The sequence below is a fragment of the Salmo salar genome, chromosome 17 (genome assembly GCF_965601325.2).
Source record: "Salmo salar chromosome 17, fSalSal1, whole genome shotgun sequence".
NCBI classification, from domain to species: domain Eukaryota; kingdom Metazoa; phylum Chordata; class Actinopteri; order Salmoniformes; family Salmonidae; genus Salmo; species Salmo salar.
In genome coordinates this window covers 73,800,817-73,823,338 of record NC_138307.1, presented here as the reverse complement: position 1 = coordinate 73,823,338, position 22,522 = coordinate 73,800,817, and the positions used below count along the sequence as shown (strand labels likewise).

At 44.6% G+C, this 22,522-nt stretch overlaps 1 protein-coding gene across 2 annotated transcripts; it reads left to right on the top strand.

The window, feature by feature from the left end:
* The first annotated feature begins 2,613 nt into the window (after positions 1-2,613).
* Positions 2,614-22,062, top strand: LOC106576583 (uncharacterized). Of its 2 annotated transcripts, XM_014153813.3 has the most exons (14): positions 2,614-2,787; positions 3,201-3,403; positions 3,667-3,765; positions 3,870-3,965; positions 4,292-4,402; positions 4,561-4,684; positions 16,992-17,194; positions 17,484-17,579; positions 17,677-17,772; positions 18,029-18,139; positions 18,459-18,582; positions 18,766-19,717; positions 19,921-19,979; positions 20,183-22,062. In XM_014153813.3, exons 1-14 carry the CDS (start codon positions 2,760-2,762, stop codon positions 21,781-21,783), a joined length of 3,903 nt encoding a protein of 1,300 aa, XP_014009288.3. In that variant the 5' UTR covers positions 2,614-2,759; the 3' UTR covers positions 21,784-22,062. The 2 variants fall into 2 exon arrangements, with proteins under 2 accessions (XP_014009288.3, XP_014009289.2); XM_014153814.3 differs by lacking the exons at positions 2,614-2,787; positions 3,201-3,403; positions 3,667-3,765; ... (1 more) ...; positions 4,292-4,402; positions 4,561-4,684 and adding an exon at positions 16,507-16,660.
* Positions 22,063-22,522: the final 460 nt, after the last annotated feature.

Genomic DNA, 22,522 nt, shown 5'->3' with positions numbered 1-22,522 from the left:
GTAGTGTACCCTCTTAAACCTTGGGAGCTGGATAGAGTATGGTGAAAAAAATGACAGGAGTCGGAAACTATTTAAAATAGTACATCTGGTAAGTTAACTTCTCTCTTCAATACATTTTTCAGTTTGCTCTCTCATTCAACTGAATTGGCTACTCTTATACAATTCTAAATAGCCAACATACTAAAAATATATTTTTTAAAGGTATTAATTATATTATTTAATAGATTCTCAACATATCCCTAAAACAGCCATTTACAATGTTTCACTTTGTTACACTCCGCAAGAACGTTCGTTGATCCTGTCGCCATGACTACGACAGGCTAGCTTGACTGGAGCGAACTTTAGCCGACTTCTATGTTAACGGGTTTTTATAAATTAATTAAACTATCAAAACATAAAATAACAACAATTATATAACTACACTCCGTTTAACTTGGTGTTTCCTATCCTATGGTTTACAACTCGCTCACCATGATGATAACGTTTAAAATATTTCCTTTATCTGGTGCCTCATCAATTGTCTTGAATTGACTAACTGACCAGGCAGGCTAGCGCGAGAGCCGCTGTAAGAGAGCGCGTGAAGCAACCGCTAGAGCGAGCGGCTCCCTCTGCGGGCTGAAACGAGCACAACGCCCCTTGACTATAAATACTAAATTATTACACAATGCCAAAGATCTACCATATATCTCACTTTCTCCCACATTTCAGGTTGGCAACACAGGGAACCCAAACATGAGCAAAATACGGTACTATTAAAACAAAAAGTATTACCCCTTTTTTCACAGCAACTATTTTCCTTTTTCTTTGATGTTTCAGAAAACTAGGACCAACAAGTAGCCTGCCTCTGACTATCAGAAACTTGCCCATACTGGTATATCAATTCATCAATATGCCAACCAACCTCTTTTCACATTGGGGGGTTTATTTATTTATGCATTATATAGCCATTGTACCATGGTAACGCACACTTAATAAAGATAGTACCATATATCATTTTTGGTACCATTCATCATAATTGTGCATTACCATAGTAGAATGTATAATGCCGTTTAACACCATGGTATTTCCATGATCCACATCTATACCATGGTATAAATGAGACAATACCATGGTAGTATTTAGGTATAATGTCAGTACCGTGGTAGTACCATCATACTTCAAGGATAAAACCATGGTACATTTCCATAATTCAGACAATACCATGGTTTAAGTGAAAGTACCATAGTAGTACCATGGTATGAATGAAAGTACCATAGTACTAGCATGGTACATTTTTGTAAGGGAATTGTCAACCGGTCATTAGAGTGTTTTTGTTTGACGGATGCGAACGGAACCAAAGACTAACAGGTAGCAATTTAGCCGCGTGGATATAATTATAATTATTTTATTGCAACAATAATAAATTACATTTTTTTATTGCAACAATAATAGCAATATTACACATCAATACAGGGACATTCCTGTGTATACAATAAAATAAAATAAAAAAATAAGGCTATGAGACATTAACAGACATTCAGAGACATGACGTCTAATAATTTTTCAAACTTTTTAAGTTTCACAAGTTAAATAAGGAATTGTCCTACCCCATTTACATGTGTGAATATATTATTTGGCCAAGAGAATAATAATGTTAATAAAATAGTTATTATCGGAATTACAAAGATAAGCATAATGCCATTTAACATCATCAAAGGTAAACATATACAGTGGATATGTACAAATGAATGGGATATTTCAGGCTCTCTCCCCAATTTTTTTTAAACATTTAATTTTACCTTTAATTAACTAGGCAAGTCAGTTAAGAACAAATTCTTATTTACAATGAGGGCCTACAACATGATAGTACAATGTACACACATATTTTCAGTGTGTGATATGGGGGTTGGAGACATGTTTATCTCGACATTACAAAGAATAACTTTTATAAACAATGACAACACTGCCATGTTGCACTGAGCCTTTCTGTTAGAAAACCACATCAATGTCAGACTTTAAACTGTAGCAGATTCACCTCCCCTGACTTCACTCCTCAAATTTTAGTCTGCAGGTGATTGCTTCAGCCTTAACACTCATACAAACCCACATAACACTGCTTTTAAGGGAAGCAAGCACATCCCAGGGGGTGTAGAGAATATGGGAATGGTCATTGATTATGGTGTGGGCTTTTTTCCAGATTGCTGTTTGTGGAAGGAGCATTACAGGGGTAAATCCATCTAGTAGGTTACACATGAGGAGATGGAGAAAGTGGGCAATCTTGATTTCAATGCACATAATGTGACCCACATTGTTTATGGTGTACTGTACATTGTTTCAAAGTAATCTTTTTAGGCTGTGTTTTCTTGTTGCACATTGTTGACCCTCACATTCAGGGACACATTATTGAGCCATGCCAGACTCTGGGATTTACGCAGTTGCAGGTGAGTTTCTAAATATGTTTTATGATTATACAAGGGGATTGCTAACTATTGTAAGAATTATTTTTAGTTGGCACACCAAGTCAATAACCGAACTTGCTGACAAAGATGACTTTCTTAAAAAATCTATTCCGAATTTTAACTCAATTCAGGAGGACTTTTATTCTGGAGGGTGTAAACGCAACCGGAAATTGAACGGACTACGTTCAGTGTCACACTCAGTGCTACCGACGGTTAGGTTTTAAAACTGTTGTAAGCCTTTTAACTTTGGAAACCATCTTTATAACAAACACTTAGCTAATTTCCAAGCTTCGTGCGTGACTACGTTTGTATGAGGACGAGATGCAATATCAAAATCCCAGCGAAAATGGTATTGCGGATTTTGTTTTACTAAACTTGGTGTGCTTGATGTTCAACATGGCGTATCCTCGCTAAATGTCCGTCTGTCTCGATCTTTTTAGTATGCTAGAAGCGGGAGGACTGGTACTTCTGAATCATCCACTGTTATGTTTTGTAAGGGATAGCCTATTTAGATGTTACAATTACCTTGGCAAGCATGTTATGTTTTTTTCCATTTAACTAAATGAGTTGCTAGATAGGGACCTCAATATTTGGAACTAATCTGGTGCGCTTGATACATTTGTATGAATGCAGTTTCCACGTTTGGGGCAATTCCATTGGAACCTTGAGGAAATATTTGAAAGGTTTTTAAACCAGCTCTAACTTTCAATATCAGTTCAGTATTATTAAAATCATTATTGTGGCTCATATCCTTATTTTTAGGTCCCCCTCTTCTTCTTCCCTCTCTGCGTCTCTTCATTCCACCACTGCGGCTTGTCTCTGCAGCCATGTGGCAAGTGGTTCAGCGAGGAGATGTTCAAGATTATGGGATGCTGGAGGAGTTTGTCACCACGGTGACCGACATTGTGCCAGAGCTTTTGAGTTGCAGTCAGAGGGCCCAACTCATTCTGGGGCTTCGAGCAAGGGTAAGAGATTGGGTTCAGAATGGGGAAAATAAACATGCAACAAGATCATGTGAGGTTACTCTCTGACAACAATATTGTTGACTCTATCCTAAAACAGACAGCTGTTAAACATTGATTGAGATAATGACCCTGACACTGGTTTCTCAAATACTGCCGTTGGCCCTTAACTATCTATCATTTATCTCCAAATGAGAACAGAGTAATGCCTACGAAGTGTGTGGTTGACCTTTGTTCTACTCCTGACTGGTCATCTGTAATTTTAGATGGTTCTGGAGTTGTGTCGTACTGAGCAGACAGCAGACCAAGACATTCAGCAACACCTGGACAGGATCCGAAGCCTCATATCAACTGGGGAAGCAGAGGTGAGTATCTTTCTGGGAGGGAGCAAAGACCAATGTCACTCAAAATATTCTGTCATTGAGTTGTAAAATGTGATTATTTAATTGTTGTGCGTGTTTTGTTGCAGTCAAGTGATGCAGAGGTGGAATTATCTGAATCAAAGTTTGTGGAGCTGGTTGAATCTCTGCTGAAAGACCCAAGTGAAAGGGAGAACTTTTACCAGGTTTGTTTTGCTCTTATATGGTAGGAAAGTGACCACCTCTTTCTGCTTGACTTCCCTATCCAGTCCCATGATTATTTTGGATAGAAAAATAACTCCAGGCTACACTTTAACATATAAAACCAAATAGAAAGTATGTAGAAATAATAATGGACCTAAATCATTTCAGATAACTGCCCTTATCTTGACAAACAAAAGCTGTGCGCCCCTCGGAATTTTGAAACCCCGATGTGGCCCTTGAGCCAAAAAGTTTGCTGGTCTAGGTTACAAAAGGCAAATACTAGGCTAATTATTGACATTCATTATTACATTAATTTATTCTCTCCTAGGACGTGTTCCCTGTGGAATTTGGGCCCAAGTATGACACTGCAATACAGATGCTGATGTTAGAATTCCTTTCCAGATTTGAGAAGTTACTTCCCATACCAGACCTTGAACAGGTAATAAGAATGAATAACACCTTTATCTAATTAGCTTGGGAAATTAGAAGTCAAGAATACCAAGCAAGAATCAATGATATTTTCATGTTTAATAAACTGTGAGTCGGACATGAGTTTGTAGTGGGTTAATGATTTTAAACGTGTTCCTCTCTCTCAAGACTGCCTCCTTGTTAAATGCTGTCCCCTCTGCCCTGGAGAAATGTTTACAATTTGTACCTGACCCCATACAATTGAGGACCCTGCTCCAGTACCACAGAAAACATGGACATTTGGACTTCATCGGTGAGTATCATACAGACTCAGAGGATCCATAGATCCATAGCAGGTAGCCTAGCGGTTAGAGCGTTGGGCCAGTAACCAAGAGGTTGCTGGTTCGAATATCTGAGCCAACAAGGTGAAAATCTGTCTTTGCACTTGAACAAGGCACTCAACCCTAATTTGCTCCAGGGGCGCCGTATTACTATGGCTGACCATGTAAAACAACACATTTCACTGCACCTACAGTGCCTTGCGAAAGTATTCGGCCCCCTTGAACTTTTCGACCTTTTGCCACATTTCAGGCTTCAAACATAAAGATATAAAATTGTAATTTTTTTGTGAAGAATCAACAACAAGTGGGACACAATCATGAAGTGGAACGAAATTTATTGGATATTTCAAACTTTTTTAACAAATAAAAAACTGAAAAATTGGGCGTGCAAAATTATTCAGCCCCCTTAAGTTAATACTTTGTAGCGCCACCTTTTGCTGCGATTACAGCTGTAAGTCTCTTGGGGTATGTCTCTATCAGTTTTGCACATCGAGAGACTGAAATTTTTTCCCATTCCTCCTTGCAAAACAGCTCGAGCTCAGTGAGGTTGGATGGAGAGCGTTTGAACAGCAGTTTTCAGTTCTTTCCACAGGTTCTCGATTGGATTCAGGTCTGGACTTTGACTTGGCCATTCTAACACCTGGATATGTTTATTTGTGAACCATTCCATTGTAGATTTTGCTTTATGTTTTGGATCATTGTCTTGTTGGAAGACAAATCTCCGTCCCAGTCTCAGGTCTTTTGCAGACTCCATCAGGTTTTCTTCCAGAATGGTCCTGTATTTGGCTCCATCCATCTTCCCATCAATTTTAACCATCTTCCCTGCCCCTGCTGAAGAAAAGCAGGCCCAAACCATGATGCTGCCACCACCATGTTTGACAGTGGGGATGGTGTGTTCAGGGTGATGAGCTGTGTTGCTTTTACGCCAAACATAACGTTTTGCATTGTTGCCAAAAAGTTCGATTTTGGTTTCATCTGACCAGAGCACCTTCTTCCACATGTTTGGTGTGTCTCCCAGGTGGCTAGTGGCAAACTTTAAACAACACTTTTTATGGATATCTTTAAGAAATGGCTTTCTTCTTGCCACTCTTCTATAAAGGCCAGATTTGTGCAGTATACGACTGATTGTTGTCCTATGGACAGAGTCTCCCACCTCAGCTGTAGATCTCTGCAGTTCATCCAGAGTAATCATGGGCCTCTTGGCTGCATCTCTGATCAGTCTTCTCCTTGTATGAGCTGAAAGTTTAGAGGGACGGCCGGGTCTTCGTAGATTTGCAGTGGTCTGATACTCCTTCCATTTCAATATTATCGCTTGCACAGTGCTCCTTGGGATGTTTAAAGCTTGGGAAATCTTTTTGTATCCAAATCCGGCTTTAAACTTCTCCACAACAGTATCTCGGACCTGCCTGGTGTGTTCCTTGTTCTTCATGATGCTCTCTGCGCTTTAAACGTACCTCTGAGACTATCACAGAGCAGGTGCATTTATACGGAGACTTGATTACACACAGGTGGATTCTATTTATCATCATTAGTCATTTAGGTCAACATTGGATCATTCAGAGATCCTCACTGAACTTCTGGAGAGAGTTTGCTGCACTGAAAGTAAAGGGGCTGAATAATTTTGCACGGCCAATTTTTCCGTTTTTTATTTGTTAAAAAAGTTTGAAATATCCAATAAATGTCGTTCCACTTCATAATTGTGTACCACTTGTTGTTAATTCTTCACAAAAAATTACAGTTTTATATCTTTATATTTTGAAGCCTGAAATGTGGCAAAAGGTCAAAGTTCAAGGGGGCTGAATACTTTCGCAAGGCACTGTATCTGGTGTATGTGACAATAAAACAGTTTTTTTTGTTGTTGCTTGGATTGGTTGTGCCATAATTGCAAATATTTGAAGTATAAGCTAGTTGTACATGATGCAAATATGAATTGTGCATCTAAAGTGTAAAATGTAATTTTGTTTTTGTGTTTTTTTTTGCACAAGTGCTTGATGAATAGTGTCTTGTAAGTCATGGGTTGGGCACCAAATGGAATATGAAACTGAAATTAAATAAATAAATAACAATTATATAAGATTGTGGAAAAGTAATTGACATGTATGAAGTTGGTCAAACACTGTTGCAGAAAATATATTAATTCAGTTTAACCTGTCTTTTGTCTCCCTCTTGCACAAAAAGAAACTCCATCGTCCTTTGGTGACTACATCCTCTCCTCTCTGTCTCTCCCTCCACATGTACGTGTGGTGACTGCCACAGAAGTAGATTCGCAATCAGAATATTTGGCTAGAGTGGAAGGAAAAGGGTTGGTGGAGGGTACAATGGAGAAAAATGGAAGACTACTTGCACCAGATGAGGATCAAAGAGACGCATTTACTGAGAAGGAGCATGCTATGAATAGGAAGCCTGTAAGTGGGGCAACGGACAATCAAGCTGTCACCGGAATTCATGTTCAAACCTCAAAACAAAGCAAAAGGCTGCAGATTAAGAAAATATGGTCAAAAGTTCAAAAAACATGTAAAACGGATTCTTCCGGCCATGCAATCCAACAGCCATCCTCCTCCAAGGTGCACACCTCCCTGAGGAAGTCATGCAAAAGGGGCCCATTCAGTAAGACATGCCCAGACTGTGGGAGGACTTTTGCTCGAGCCACGTCCTTTAGAAGGCACCAGCGAAGCCACACTCAAGATCATGATCATAGGTTTAAGTGCCTCAAATGTGCAATAGGCTTCAAGGATCTTTATAATCTGAAGAGACACCAGCAGGGAGTTTGTGAAAAGAACCTCTCAACTTTGGTTGATGGGGAAAATATAGAAGAGATCCCACAACCCTCAACTACCAAATCTCCGAACACATCACCCCTTAAGACGCTCTCTCCATCAGGGCTAACACAGAAAAGAGCTCTGGACACCAAAACATGCTCTTTGTGTCGGAGGTTTTTCACTCGTACTTCAGACATGGCAAGGCACATGAGATCCCACTCAAAAGAGCATCCATTTTGGTGTGTAAATTGTGATAAGAGATTCAAGTATTCATATGATTTGAAGAGGCACCAGAGAGATTTGTGTAAGAAAGTGAACCAGGAAGATTTAGGTCAGGTTGGTCCAAACTTGTCACAACAGAACGGGAAACCGCAGCCAGAGAAAGATGAATCCGAATCAATGGGTAGCACTGGGTCTATTGGCACTGATGAAAACCCGCAACCATCTCACAAAGGGCTGTCCGACTCAAAAACCTGTTGTGTCTGTGGTAGGATTTTGACTCGTACCTCAGACATGGAAAGGCACTTGAAATCTCACTCAAAGGCACGTCCCTTTCACTGTGCTATTTGTGAGAGAAGTTTTAAGTACAAAGATACCTTGAAGAAACATCAGGAAATCCTTGGCCACGAGGGCATCCTAGAAGACTTGGGTCAGAGTGTGGACCAGCAACAAGCGGAAGTTAAAACCGAAGGTTGCAGCAGCCCTCTCACTACCAAGGAAAACGACACTGGGACCCTTATCATGGCTGCTACTTCAGTGCCGACTCTCAAAGAACCCAAACCATGCACTGTGTGTGGGAAGATTTTTAACCGTGCTTCAGGAATGGCTATTCATATGAGATCCCATTCAGAGGAGCGTCCTTATCAATGTGGCAATTGTGAGCAGCGCTTCAAGTACATGCATGGTTTAAAGAAACACCAGAGGGATATCTGTCTGAAGGTGAACCAAGAAGAAGCATCTAAGTTGGTGGACCAGCAACAAGAGGATGCTACTCCAGAGGAGGCTGGTGAACTGCTAGCCACTGATGACACAAGGGCAGAATGCAAGGAGGAAGAAAGAAAGGTGGTATTCAAATGTGATGAATGCGATAAGGAATTCAAAGGCTCATCCTCCCTAAGAACACACAAACGAATTCACAATCCATTCTATTGCTCTGATTGTGGAAGGATATACCCAAACTCCATTGCCTTTGACAGACACAAGCTGATGCACAAGGAAATCCAGTGTACCATGTGTGAGAAGACCTTTACCCTGTTGGGGCGTCTGAGAGAACACTATCTGCATCAACATAAATTCACAGGACCATACCCCTGCTCTCAATGTGAGAAAACCTTCACTCAGTTATCGTACCTTGTCATCCATGAGAGGGTTCATTCAGGAGAGTACCTGTACCAGTGCTCTGTTTGTCCAGAAAAATTCCGAACAGCCAATTCTCTAACAATACACAGTAGGAAGCACACAGGAGAAAAGCCGTTCCTGTGCTGGCAGTGTGGAAAGAGCTACCGGGCCGCTTCTGAACTGTCGGTGCATATGGGGACTCACTCAGAGGAGAAACCTTTTTCTTGTTCGCAGTGTGACATGACTTATCGGACAAAGATTCAGCTAAATACACATATTGAGCAAGTTCATGAGGGGGTGAGATTTACCTGTACAGTGTGTGGAAAGCAGTTTTACAAAGCAGTGTCATTGAAAAGACATGAACTCACTCACACAGGAGAAAGACCATTTCCATGCTCCTATTGTGTGAAAACTTTCATCACAGCAAATGAAAGGAGGTTGCATGAAAGATACCATACTGGTGAGCGACCATACAAATGCCAAGACTGTGGAAAGTCCTTCATTCAGTCAGGTTACCTGAAATCACACCAACGACTTCACACAGGAGAGAAGCCATTTTCATGCAGCGTTTGTGACAAACGTTTCAGATTTTCTCATCATATGAAAAGGCACCAGAAAACCCATATAGAGAAGCATGTGTGTGGGGAATGTGGGGAATCGTTCACCCAAATTCGATGCCTCAAGGCTCACCAACTCACTCACTCCCTCAATGAAAATTGAGTTATTGTTGTACATTTGCATATCAGTTGTTGAATGTTCTTTTAGATTTTTATTTTGGATAGATTTAATAACTTGGTCCGTCTGATAGTTAAGTGGATATTTTGAATAGATTATCTAAAATGTCATGTAGAGTCGGCTGCAAGTATTGATAGTAAGTCATTTGGAGAGAAAATCTAAATGACCAATGGGCAATTGATTTTACTTAATGGACAAATCCACCCAAAAACATATTTTGGTATTTGTTTCATTAGTCCATTGTTGACGTACAGTGCATTCAAAAAGTATTCAGACCCCTTGACATGTTACATTACAGCCTTATTCTAAAATTGATACATTTGGTTTTTTCCCCCTCAATCTAAACACAATACCCCATAATGACAAAGCAAAAACAGGTTTTTAGAAATATTTGCAAATTTATAAAAAATTTAAAAAATTAAAAACTGATCACACTTCCATAAGTATTCAGACCCTTAACTCAGTACTTTGTTGAAGCACCTTTAGCAGTGATTACAGCCTTGAGTCTTCTTGGGTATGATGCTACAAGCTTGGCACGCCTGTATTTGGGGACTTTCTCCCATTCTTCTCTGCAGATCATCTCAAGCTCTGTCAGGTTGAATGGGGAGCATCGCTGCACAGCTATTTTCAGGACTCTCCAGAGATGATGTGTCGGGTTCAAGTCTGGGTTCTGGCTGGACCACTCAAGGACTTTCAGAAACTTGTCCCGAAGCCACTCCTGCGTTGTCTTGCTGTGTGCTTAGGGTCGTTGTCCTATTGGAAGTTGAACCTTTTCCCAGTTTGAGGTCCTGAGTGCTCTGGAGCAGGTTTTCATCAAGGATCTCTCTGTACTTTGCTCTAATCATATTTTTCTTGATCCTGACTAGTCTCCCAGTCCCTGCCGCTGAAAAACATGCTGCCACCATGCTTCACCGTAGGGATGGTGCCAGTTTTCTTCCAAACGTGACGCTTGGGATTCAAGCCAAAGAGTTCAATCTTGGTTTCATCAGACCAGAGAATCTTGTTTCTCATGGTCTGAGAGTCATTTAGGTGCCTTTTGGCTCACTGGCTGTTTGCAGCTGGCCAAATGGCCAGCCCCTCTTGAGTGCTCCACTCGCTGCGCTCGGTTGATCTGTATCTTCCGCCTGTGGTTTGTCGTGCTTGTGTTTCGTTAGTGTTACACTACGACTCTGTGTGCATCCTTTAATATATTGCTGGCTCTTGCTGCCACAAACTGTATTTACCTTACACAACTTGCCGACTGGCTTGTTCTTTGTGTTGTGAATTGCTTTAGCGGGTTCTCTGCTAATTACACTACAAGTTTTTTTTTTTTATTCTTTCCCCTGCAGAATGTAAGCGTATCGTGGTGGGCTTCCACTACGTTGAGACATTAACTTTGGAGTTCTTTAGCGGCGTTACTTCATCATATGGTGCTGTTTTTACTGCTTAGATATTAAACCAGCTAGGTAATATTGCAGTTGGTGTAAAAAACAACAACATATAAATCAAATCCATTACCTGGTTGTTGTTTTTTGTCTGCCTGTTTTTCCCTCACGGGTCTTCCCCGTTTTGCAGAGGTACTGAGTAATTTATCCCTCACCGGGTTCCTATTCCTCCAAGCGGGTCACGACATAAGTTCTCCCAGGGCGTCGGACCCCTGCTCCGTGGCCTTGCTGGCTTGGCTGAGTTTATGGCTTCCCTTTGACAGGTGTGATGGTGGCATCCCCCTGGAGATCTGCATTCCTCGGTATGCACTGCCTGGGTTTGAGCCACGTGGAGAGGGCGGTGGAGCACCCTACTGGATGCCTGTTCTGTGTGGTGTTCTCAGAACGCCTGTGCCTGGTGCGATTGTAGGCCATGCATGAGTGAGTCGGCCAGGCTTGGGCTCAGGCTGGGGACGAGCTCCCTCCCTCAGGAGTGGTGCGCCAGCGAGCTGTTAGTCCCTCTACTGGGCCCAGTACCCCTCCCAGGAAGCATGGCTGGAGCCACCGCAGGCAGAGCCCATCTTCTGCCAGTCCTGGACGGGGGCAGGAGTCGGGACCGCTGGGACCACCTTGAACAGATGGCGCATGCCCTGCGTCAAGAGGTCAATAGCTTCGATGGCAACCACAGCTGTTCCCCTTTGGTCAGTGATGGGCTGTTCCTGGGGGACGATGCTGGCACTGTTCACCACCGTGAGCGGGGCTACCAGGCTGACAGGTCATCAGAAGCCGGCCGATGGGGCTTCTGACTCAGAGCAGAGACTGGACCATGGAGTTATGTGGCGGGCGCAGAGTCACTCGGCCTCCGGGAGTACCGGACACCATGATCGCTGCCATGGTCCTCCCGGACCGGGAGATAATAGAGCAGAACCGGCAACTGAAGCCGGGACCCCCCCCAGAGTCTTTGATGTGGGCTTGAAAGCCACATATGGGTCCCTCTGCTGTCTTGGCCACCTTACCAATGCAGCCATGCTGCTGCAGGCCTACCTGCAGACTCTGTATCCCCGGCTGCAGGGGGGTACAGAGGAGCTCCTCCGGAAAGCTCGCCTGCTTTGCCTGCTCCAGAGGGATGTGGCCCGCTCCAACGGACGGGCCATGGTACAGGTGTGTACCTCCCGGCGCCATCTCTGGCTGGCCCAATCCCGCTGCTGTCCAGAGCACATTTGTCACTCTCCCCATCACCCCAGGGCTGACCTTTGGCACAGGGGTTAATGACATTCTGGAGCAGACCGATAAGGTTCGTATGGACCGGGAGACCCTGAGATGGTTCATGCCGCCTCCTCAGGCCCCGGGTCCAAGGCAGACGGACCGTTGCCTCCACCTGCACCAGAATGACGGTGGGGTCCCTCTCCTGCCCCATCGCCTCGTGCTGAGGAACGACAGCGGGGAGGGGCACAGTGTGCGGTGGAACAACAACCTGTCAACCGTCACCGCCATAGGGATGTGCCTGGTGGACCCAGGCGCCAGAGGAAAGGCGGGCCCTGGCAGGACCGCTGACACACCCTTCCCCAGCCTGGTCTCAAAGGGCAAAGTGGGAGGAGTGTGTGGAGTCCCTATGGGTGTTTTGTCCACAATGCTCGAAGGGTACCAACTCCAATTCCCCGTCCTTCAGGGGCCTTCTTGTCACCACAGTGGCCGACCCCCCCCCCCCCCCCCCCCCCCCTGAAGATAACCCTGCGACTGGAGATCTCCTCACTCCTGGACAAGGGTGCCATCCGCAGGATCAAGAGTTCAGAACCAAAAATAACCAAAAAGAGTCAAGAGGGTTTAGACCGATTCTGGACCTCCGCAACCTCAATGGGTACTTAAAGCTACTGAGGTTTCACATGCTGTCCCCAGTCCGCGTGTTGCAGGCCGTGTCCAGGGACCAGTGGTTTGTGATGCTGGACCTGAGGAATGTGTATTTCCATGTTCCTGTTTACCCAGCTCCTTGGCAGTAGCTCATTGGCAGTAGCTCATTGGCAGTACCTCCTATTCGCTTTCGAAGGGAGGGCTTATGAATTCATGGTTCTTCCCTTTGGCCTCTCCTTGGCACCCCGTACTTTCACAAAGCGCATGGACGCTGTCCTGGCACCTCTCACGTCCCGAGGGTTGTTGAGCCTCAATTACCTGGACGATTGGCTGATTTGTGCCCCAACCAGGACCCAGGTCCTGTCAGACCGAGACATGCTCCTGACCCACATCGGGGGGCTGGGCATTACTGTAAACGGCAAGAGTCGCCTGACGCCAACCCAGAGGGTGGCCTTCATTGGCATGGAGACTCAGTCCTCATGAAAGCACGCCTGCCCACTTGAAGGGTTCAGGCGATCTTATCTTATCGACCACTTTCGGCAGGGGCGGATGGTATTCATCCTAACCTGCCAACACCTGTTGGGCTTGCTGACAGCGTCCTCGTTGTTGATTCCCCTGGGCCTGCTCCATCTCCGGCCTCTTCAACGGTGGTTCAACTCCCACCGGCTGCACCCGAAGCGCCACCGTCACCACCAGCTGCGGGTGACCGCACAGTGCCTCATGGCATTGAGGTGGCGCTGTCACTCCTTTCTCTCAGGTGGGGTGGAGATGCTGAGGATGTGCCGCTGGGAGCTGGTCAGCACAGACGCCTCCCAGTTCTCCTGGAGTGTGACCAAGGGCAGGTCGGCCAGCAGCTGTTGGCTACCCCCTTGGAGCGGCAGGCACATCAATATACTAGAGCTCCGAGCTGCACTGCTGGCCCTGCAGTCTTTCCTTCCACATCTGAAGGAAAGAAATGTCCTGGTGAGAACGGACAACACCACAGTGGTGGCTTACATCAACCATCAGGGTGGACTGAGGTCACACCGCCTCCATCTTATGGCACGGGAGCTCCTTCTCTGGGCTCAGGGACGTCTAGCGTCTCTACGCGCAGCACACGTACCTGGCATTCTGACTGGGGCAGCGGATATGCTCTCAAGGGAGGTGCAGCACCTGTGGGACAAGTTCGGGAGGGTGCATGTGAACCTGTTTGCCTCTCTGGACAATGCTCACTGCCCCCAGTGGTACTCCATGTCGGAGCCACCAGGGCCTCTGGGCTTGGATGCTCTGGCTCACTATTGGCCAGGGCTGGAGCTTTACGCATTCCCCCCTTTTCCCCTGATCCAGGCTGTGCTGGACAGGACTAGATTGGCAGAGCATCGTCTGCTTCTGGTGGCCCCGTACTGGCCCAGACGACCCTGGTTCAGCCTTCTCCTGTCGCTGTTGTCTGGGACACCTTGGCAACTTCCCCTGAGACCGGACCTGCTGTCTCAGGCCGGGGGAACTCTGTGGTATCCGAGGCCGCACCGCAGTCTGTGGGCTTGGCCACTGAACGGCACCAATGGTCCATGTTAGGACTACAGGAGGGTGTAATGAACACCATGCAGAACGCAAGGGCACCGGCTACAACCGTGGCATACCAGTTGCACTGGCGGTTGTTCTGCTCTTGGTGCACTGTTGTTGAGGTCGTGCCCGAGTCGTCATGCGGGGTGCAGTATGTCCTCCAATACCTGCAGTCTCATTTGGATGAGGGCTTGACAGCTTCTATACTAAGAGGGTATTTGGCCGCTATATCTGCCTGCCATGTGGGGTGGATGGACAGGCCAGTGGGGTGCCATCCCTTGGTCTCCAGGTTTATGAAGGGGGTTCGTCGCCTGCGTCCAGCTAGGACCCGCTTAATGGCGAGCTGGGGTCTGGATGTGGTCTTGGCACACATCCAGATCTTCCTTTCGAATTGTTGGAGTCTGCCTCCCTGAAACACCTCTCTATGAAGGTGGCTTCTTGGTAGCGATTACTTCCATGAAGAGGGTGGGTGAGCTCCATGCTCTTTCAGTAAGTTCTGTGTGCTACCGGATGGACCCCGGGGGAGGAGTACATCTCTCTGCCCCAACCCTTCATTCCTCCCGAAGGTTCTTTTATCCTGTCTGCTTATGACCCCCCGGCAGTGGCGGGGGATTCTGGGCCTCCCTCCAGCATGTTTAGCCCTGTGAGGGCACTGGCTGCCTATGTGGAGCAGACACGGTCAGTTAGAACAGACCAGCTCTTTGTCTGCTTTGTTCACTTGCAATTTTTGCTAGGTACTATCAGGTAAATTAGGCACCTCCCTCCCTTGGTTCAGCAGTCCTGGGCGTCGCCTCCCCTTCCACATTGACAGCCCCTGCGTCTCGGTCCCGCACTGGGACTTCGCCGCTGGCTGGTCAGGTTCCTCTAGCACCGACTAGTCTGGTACGGGTATACCAAAATATTGGAGTGGTCCAATATAGTGAAATATAACAAAGGTTATGTATGTAACCACGGGTATGTGAGCTATTTGGATCACTCCAATCCTCTACGGTGCTAGAGGTGCCTCAAAAATGATGTAGAGATTCTCTACTAGAGAACGCATGTTGCGGCCATGGGGTCTATATATATGGGCGGACCCCAGCCGTGACACAGGTGTACACTGGAGTAAATCTGTTAATCCTCACATCATATGTATCCCTCTGCCGTGGAGTGATACCAATATATTGGAGTGATCCAAATAGCTCACGTAACCGGGGTTGCATACGTACCCTTCAGTATTGTGTGTAGGTTGTAACATAAAATGTGGAAAAAGTCAAGGGCTCTGAATACTTTCCAAAAGTTACATATCTTGAAAACTTGATTCCTGACAAGCGAAACATCATCAATAGACTAATTACCTTTTTTTTTTAAGATCGTTTTTGGGTGGAATGTTCCTTTAACTACATATCATAGTGGGTATATCCAGTCCAATACTTCAAGTATTGTTTTTTTTTCATTGAGAATACACTCATTATTTTTATGGTTACATTCATTTTATTAACCATTATTTTAATATTGTATGAAACGTGCTGTAGATTATTATTTTTTGTCATTTGAATTAAATTGACTTTTTTGGCAACATCAGAGGAGTTTATTGCATTATATTAGCATCTGTGAGATGATTCACTGATTACTAGAGACGATATAGCCAGATTTGTATAACTAAACCAAGATAGACCACAGCCTGTAGTTTCCAATGGGAACAGATGAGTCATAGTAAGAAGAACAAGCAAGGAGGTGGGCAGAGCCAAGCACGAGATGGCGAGATCCTATTGGCCCGTTCTAGCAAACTTCTGCATATATCCGTTAGGTAACGCCTACTCTGAAATGCACGTGTGCAATAACTCAATTCGAGTTTTCACTCCTAAACAACGCGATTAAAAAAACTTTGACAATACTTAGTCCACTCTATTGATAACATATTTTAGTTTTGGGAGCAGAACTGTATTGAGATCAAATGTTTCATTAATGAGAAAATGTGCAGAATGTAGGCCAAAATCCATCTCGTTCCATCTTCTCCCATTGCCCGCCAGTGGGCTTCCGAGTGGAAACGCCAAGCGGATGCTTCATATTTATACATCCAGTGAAATACCGGTCTCATTGTTCTATCTGTGATATAGCGTTTCCCATGATCGTAACTTTTATTCTGAAGGCGAATATAAACCGGAACTATTGTTTTTTTTTAAGTGACTTCCTGCAAAATGAGAAGAAAAAAAATAATAACTTCCAGGTGAACAGATATTTCAGCCAAGTGACTAAATGATTGCTTGGGTTTAGTTTAGGACGTCCCTGTGACTGATAATAATGGATTATCGGAACTTAATGGAGCCGGTGGTGAATACGGGTAAGTTGATAGTTGTCGCAGGGAACTGATTGGAAGCTTTCACCAGACAGAAACAGCAGGCAGGGGTTCCAGCTAGCAAGCCAACTTTCCAATCGTAGCCCTGTAGCTAGGTACTTATGGTGTAACTATGTATGGAATCAATGCTTATTTCCGTTTATGATCGCTTTTATGCGATCTGCATTCATACATAGTCTACTTAAAATGCAATGCGTAGTTAGCTATAGCTAGTATAGCAATGTTTTACTCTTCTAGTCATAGCCTAGCTATTTGTGTGCTCTTGTTTGGCCCAGTCAGTGCAGCTGCTTACTGCCTGCGATATGTCCATTCATAGGGTTATCTTTTCCTCTACCTGCCCTGCGCCTGTTCATCCCACCGCTGCGGCTGTTTTCTGCAGCGATGTGGCAAGTGGCCCAACGAGGGGATATAATGGACTACGGGAAGCTGGAAGAGTTTGTGACATTTGTTACAGAGATGGTTCCAGAGCTGCTCAGTTTCAGACAGAGAACCCAGCTCATGTTGGGCTTACGAGCAAAGGTGAGAGAGAGGTGATTATTTGCAGTAACTTTGACTCTGATGTCATTACCAGATGTCATAGCGCCCACACATCTTTCACGGTCCAAAAGGACCAGGAATGATAACACAAAATCTATATATCCAGATTTGTCCTGTGACTTGAAAAGAACATGGTTAATTTAGTAATGAGTTGTAAGGAATAATATTTTAGTCATGAAGCAACAGGGAATGGAATATTTGAAGAGAAAGGTTAGGCCAAGTTGTTTACCCAACAGTGTTCTTGTAGGAATAATCTATGTTTTTTTCCCAGTTGGTTTTGGAGTTGTGCCGCACGGAGCAGACAGCAGGACTTCAGAGCCATCTGGACAGGATCCACGCTGCAAGATCACATCCGGGGGATACAGACGTGAGTCTTAAGATATTCCTCAATCCTCTGTAATGATGTTCTCTCACTCGATCTTGTCAGAATTACAGTACATTTATTCAAGAGGTTATTTCCCCAGTTTTGTTGCGCAGAAGCGGAAGCCTCTAAATCAAATTTCCTTGCACTGGTACAAACTCTTATCCAAGACCCAGTTGAGAGAGAACATTTCTTCCAGGTCAGTATATGGTTTTGTTGGTTCAGTTTGTTAAACACCAAAGTTTGAACATTTATATGGTCCGTCAACATTGGTATTTCAAAACAGATGAAACCAGTAATATCTAGGCTACATTTTCAATTTTTCAATGTTTTTGTGATGATAAACCTATCGCTTCATGTTCTTAGGCTACATTTAATCTTTGAAAGAAAAATTATATGTGAAAAGTAGCCAGCCAAATAATTGATCCCCCTGTCTTTTTCATCTCTCCCATTAGGAAGTGTTTCCTGTAGACTATGGACCCAAGTATGACTCTGCCCTGCAAGGATTAATGTGGGAGTTTCTCTCCAGGCTGGAGCAGCTCCTTCCAGTACCAGACCTCAAACAGGTACTCATGTACTCATGCAGAACCTCGTCATTAGACCACTCCTCGGACCGTCGTTATCAAGCATGAGCTTGTGAATAAAGTTGGCTTATTTGAATGTCTGCATCTTTCTTTCATGTCATAATGCCCACGATGAATTAACATGCTGACACATCTCATGTGCAGCACTCTTCACAAAACGTTACATTGGTTTCTCTGTATATGTATTAGACATGAGACATCTTGGAGCATTTTATTTAAGATAATGGGCATTTAGAAAATTTTATTGAAGAACAACTGGACCGATTGATACATATATTAATGTGTGCTCCCCATCTCGTAGACAGTGTCTTGGCTCAATGCTGCACCCTCTGTCTTGGAAGAGTGTGTCAACTCTCTATCTCAACCTCTACAGTTGAAGACTCTACTGCAACATCATAGAGAACTAGGACATTTGGACACCAATGGTAAACCTCTTAAAAAATAAATAAATCCAGAATTAGTAAAGGTGGTATGCAAATTGTTACATTTGAATGATTCAAGGAAATGCTTTTAGGATTGTAATATTCCCCCTTTATTCATATCATCCCAGCAGTTTATTAAAATAAATAACATCTCACTGTAATTGTCTCCTTCTACCTCTCAATCAGCAACTTCTTCCTCCTCTGCTGGCGACTGCATCTTCTCCTCTCTGTCTCTCACTCCGGTAGTGGTGACGGCCACTAGAAAGACAGAAACAGAGATCCAATCAGAGTTGATGGATGGCTGTATGGACCCAGCCTTATATGGTGAAGCGATGGAAACTGAGTCTGTAGTAGTGACGGAGTATGCAGAAGTGGAGCTGGGGACCAGTACATACACCAGTGAGGAAAGGGAGTTTAGTATAGAGAAGACTGAGTCACAGAACCAAAGAGACAGTCAGGTTGAATTGAATGGGGAAGAGCGGGAGATGGTAGCCATGCAAAGCGAGGAAGACCGTCAAGAGGGAGAAGTGGAGGTTATGTTTGAGGAAGTGGGGCATCCTAACGGAGATGCTGAGCTTGTTTCAGAGGAAACCAGTGACATGAACACAGAGGAAGACGTTTTCTGTGCAGAGGTGGGGGATGTGTGTGTGGATCTGGAGTCAATAAATAGAGAGGTGGAAATTATTTATGAGGAGGTGGAGCATGTTGAACATCAGGAGTTAGTTGGGCCTATATGTGCAGAGAATACAATTGACAGACCGTCCACCCACAATGAGAACCTACATGGAGAAAAGGGGGTCACAGAGGAGGGGATTGAGCAGGAGAGAAATGAAGCTGGTTATGTCCCCCAAACTGACACGCATCAAGGAAGTTCCCAATGTACGCCACAAGAAGTAATGAACCAGCCTGAACTGGTCACATCCTGTCTGCACCAAAAACCCACATTAGGGTTCCAGAGACTGGACGTCAGTGGTCTGCCTCTCCAAATGTCCTCCCCCTCTCAACCATTGAGAAGAAACACAAGGCTCCGGATGAAGACAGTGGGATCAAAAGGACCCAATGGAGGGCAGCTCAAGGCATTGAAGGAGGAGGCTAATGGGACCTGGGGCGTCCCTTTATACCTGCCTCCAGACCCAAGGTAAGAATGAGGGGTGGGAGGGGACTTAAGGTTTTAAAGCAATTTCACCATTTACTTTAAAAGGACCACAATGGAAATGCGTAATTGAATTCATTGTGTTATCCCTGTCACGTTTTTAAAATGTTTGTATGGCTTTGTTAAACTGTCAAATAAAATCAATCCAGTGTCATTGGACATCAATTGTGCTTTATCGCTATCTTTAGGGAAGACTCTGAAGACCTCGGCGCCACTTCTGACAGCTCCACAATGAATGGAAATAAAGGTTTGCAATGTTATATCAACACAAGGTTTCTATGGCACTGTAGGTACACTAGATATCGTTAGAATTCTCTGAAAGTTTAATTTTAATTGAATAGATTTGGCAATGTTGAATATGGTCCAGATGCCTGGTTCAGAATAAGTTGGATTATAATTTTTTATAACTTTCTAAATATACAGTATGCTCCTTTCTCTGTTCCCCTGCAGGTGGGACGGTGGAGGCTCCCTCTCTTGTCTTCGCCTGCTCTCAGTGCTCTTTTAACCATGCCGACGAGGTGACCCTCCGGCAACACCTTAAAGAGCTTCACCCAGAGGAGTACAGAAGGATACTTGCTGCTGGAGAAAATGAAACAGAAACCCCTCCAGGGTCTTCCAGCAGCACCCCTCTGAAGCCATGTCTCTCAGACATTCCCCACACGCTGGGGAAGTCTGGCAGGCATGCATCACGCTCCAAAACATGCTCTGTGTGTGGAAAGACCTTCTCTCGAGCGACAGATATGAGGAGACACCAGAGATCCCACACTGGGGAGCGGCCTTACAGGTGCACCCAATGTGAGAAGACTTTCCAGTACTCCTTCGACTTGAAAAGACACCAGCGAAAGGGCCTAGGGTCAAGGCCGTTCCAGTGCTGCGCGTGTGGAGAGGGCTTCGATCGGGCGGAAGATCTCAAGACACACTGCAGTGTGGCTCATTTAGCAGAGTCGCCAGTCTCTGATGATGACGTTGGGATCAAGTTAACCCTCCCAGCAGGCCTTGAGAGTGAGCAGTGTCCCAGCGAAGAGGGTCAACACAAATGTCCAGAATGTGACATGTCTTTCAGTCAGATATCCCAAATGAAGCGACACCAGCTGATTCACTCCGGTGGTGACACTCTGCAGTGCAACCAGTGTTTGAAGAAATGTCAAAACTCTGATGCCCTCACAAAACACATGCAAATGCACAACGGCGCTCGACCATTCCAGTGTTCAATGTGCAAAATTAACTTCACACAGCTAGTTTGTCTTAGGCAACACTACTTGAATGCTCATAAGGAAGAGGGTTCATTTCTGTGTTCCCATTGTCCTAAAAGTTTCTCAAGGCTATCGAACTTGATCAAACACCAGAGAACTCATACAGGTGAGCGGCCTTACCAGTGCTCTCATTGTCCAAAGAGATTCACACAACTACAGATCTTGACTAGACATGAGAGAATTCACACAGGAGAGAGACCATTTCTTTGCCCTGACTGTGGAAAAAGCTTTCTGTCCTCTGGTGAATTGTCAAAACACCTTCAGTGTCACTCAGAGGAGAGACCCTTCCCTTGTCTCGAGTGTGGAAAGACTTTCAAGGCCAATCGTTTTTTAAAGAAACACTTACAGACTCATACAGGGGAGCGTCCTTTCCCCTGCTCCCAGTGTGGGAAGAGATTTTCCAAGTCGACTGATCTGACCAGGCATAATCGCATGCATACAGGGGAGAGGCCACATATGTGCTCTCAGTGCGGTAAAAGTTTCTTAACTTACTCCGAAGTGGTGAAACATCAGCGTTACCACACTGGAGAACGACCATTCAAATGTGCGCAGTGTGGGAAAAGTTTTACCCAGTCCTGCTATCTTACAGTACATCAGCGGATACACACAGGAGAGAAGCCCTACTCCTGCAGCGTGTGTGGAAATCGCTATAACAGCACCACTCCACTGAAGAGACACATGCTCAGCCACACGGGAGAGAAGCCATACGTGTGTACTGAATGTGGGAAGGCTTACAACAGATTGCATCTTCTGCGGACACACGAGCGAACTCATGCAGCAGCTGAGGCTGTTTGTTGAGGATATTGGAGTGTCATTTGCTATTCATATGTTGTAGTGTCTTTTGGTGGATCATTTGTTGTTTTTTGGAAATGTAAAGTAAAACAGGCCCTTTGTATTAGAGGCCTGTAACAAGAGTTGAGCCTCGTACTGTAAATTGTTAATTCTGTCACTGCTTGGAATTTGATTGTATTTTTGAGGAGATGTGCTTTTTGCTGTCAGGAATCATACATCAAAGGGCATTTTATTTAGATTACTCACCTTGTTTTGACATTAAAAAGAGAAGTATTGCGCACTCTCCTTTGCAGAATGAAGAGGACAGTTGCTACCGGTACACATTTACATTTACGTCATTTAGCAGACGCTCTTATCCAGAGCGACTTACAAATTGGTGCACCTTATGATATCCAGTGGAACAACCACTTTACAATAGTACATCTATACAGGCTGGTTGTTGAGAGGCGAGTGCCAGGCCCTACTGTATGTTCAGAACAGGGAAAATATGTATTCTTAAATGTAGGCTTGAGTGTTGTCTTTATGGCTGATATACATAATATTAATCAATCTGCTATCTCGGTCAATAGACGATACAGTATTTCCTTTTCGAAGGGACCCATTTTGTCTCATCAGCACTCCCAGAGGCAAAACTTCTGTATCTTTAACGAAGTATTCCTTATTAAAAGAAGAGAAAAGTTAATAAAAGTAACGTTGCTTATTTTGTCTTGCGGTAGGCTACAATATTTTTCAAAAGGAAATCAAC

Bases quoted from the DNA above. Each gene is read 5' to 3' on its own strand.
- LOC106576583 (XM_014153813.3), top strand. From the start codon at position 2,760: ATGCAATATCAAAATCCCAGCGAAAATG. The intron at 17,773-18,028 runs GTCAGTATATGG...CTCTCCCATTAG, and splicing joins AGAGAGAACATTTCTTCCAG to GAAGTGTTTCCTGTAGACTA. The intron at 18,583-18,765 runs GTAAACCTCTTA...CCTCTCAATCAG, and splicing joins AGGACATTTGGACACCAATG to CAACTTCTTCCTCCTCTGCT.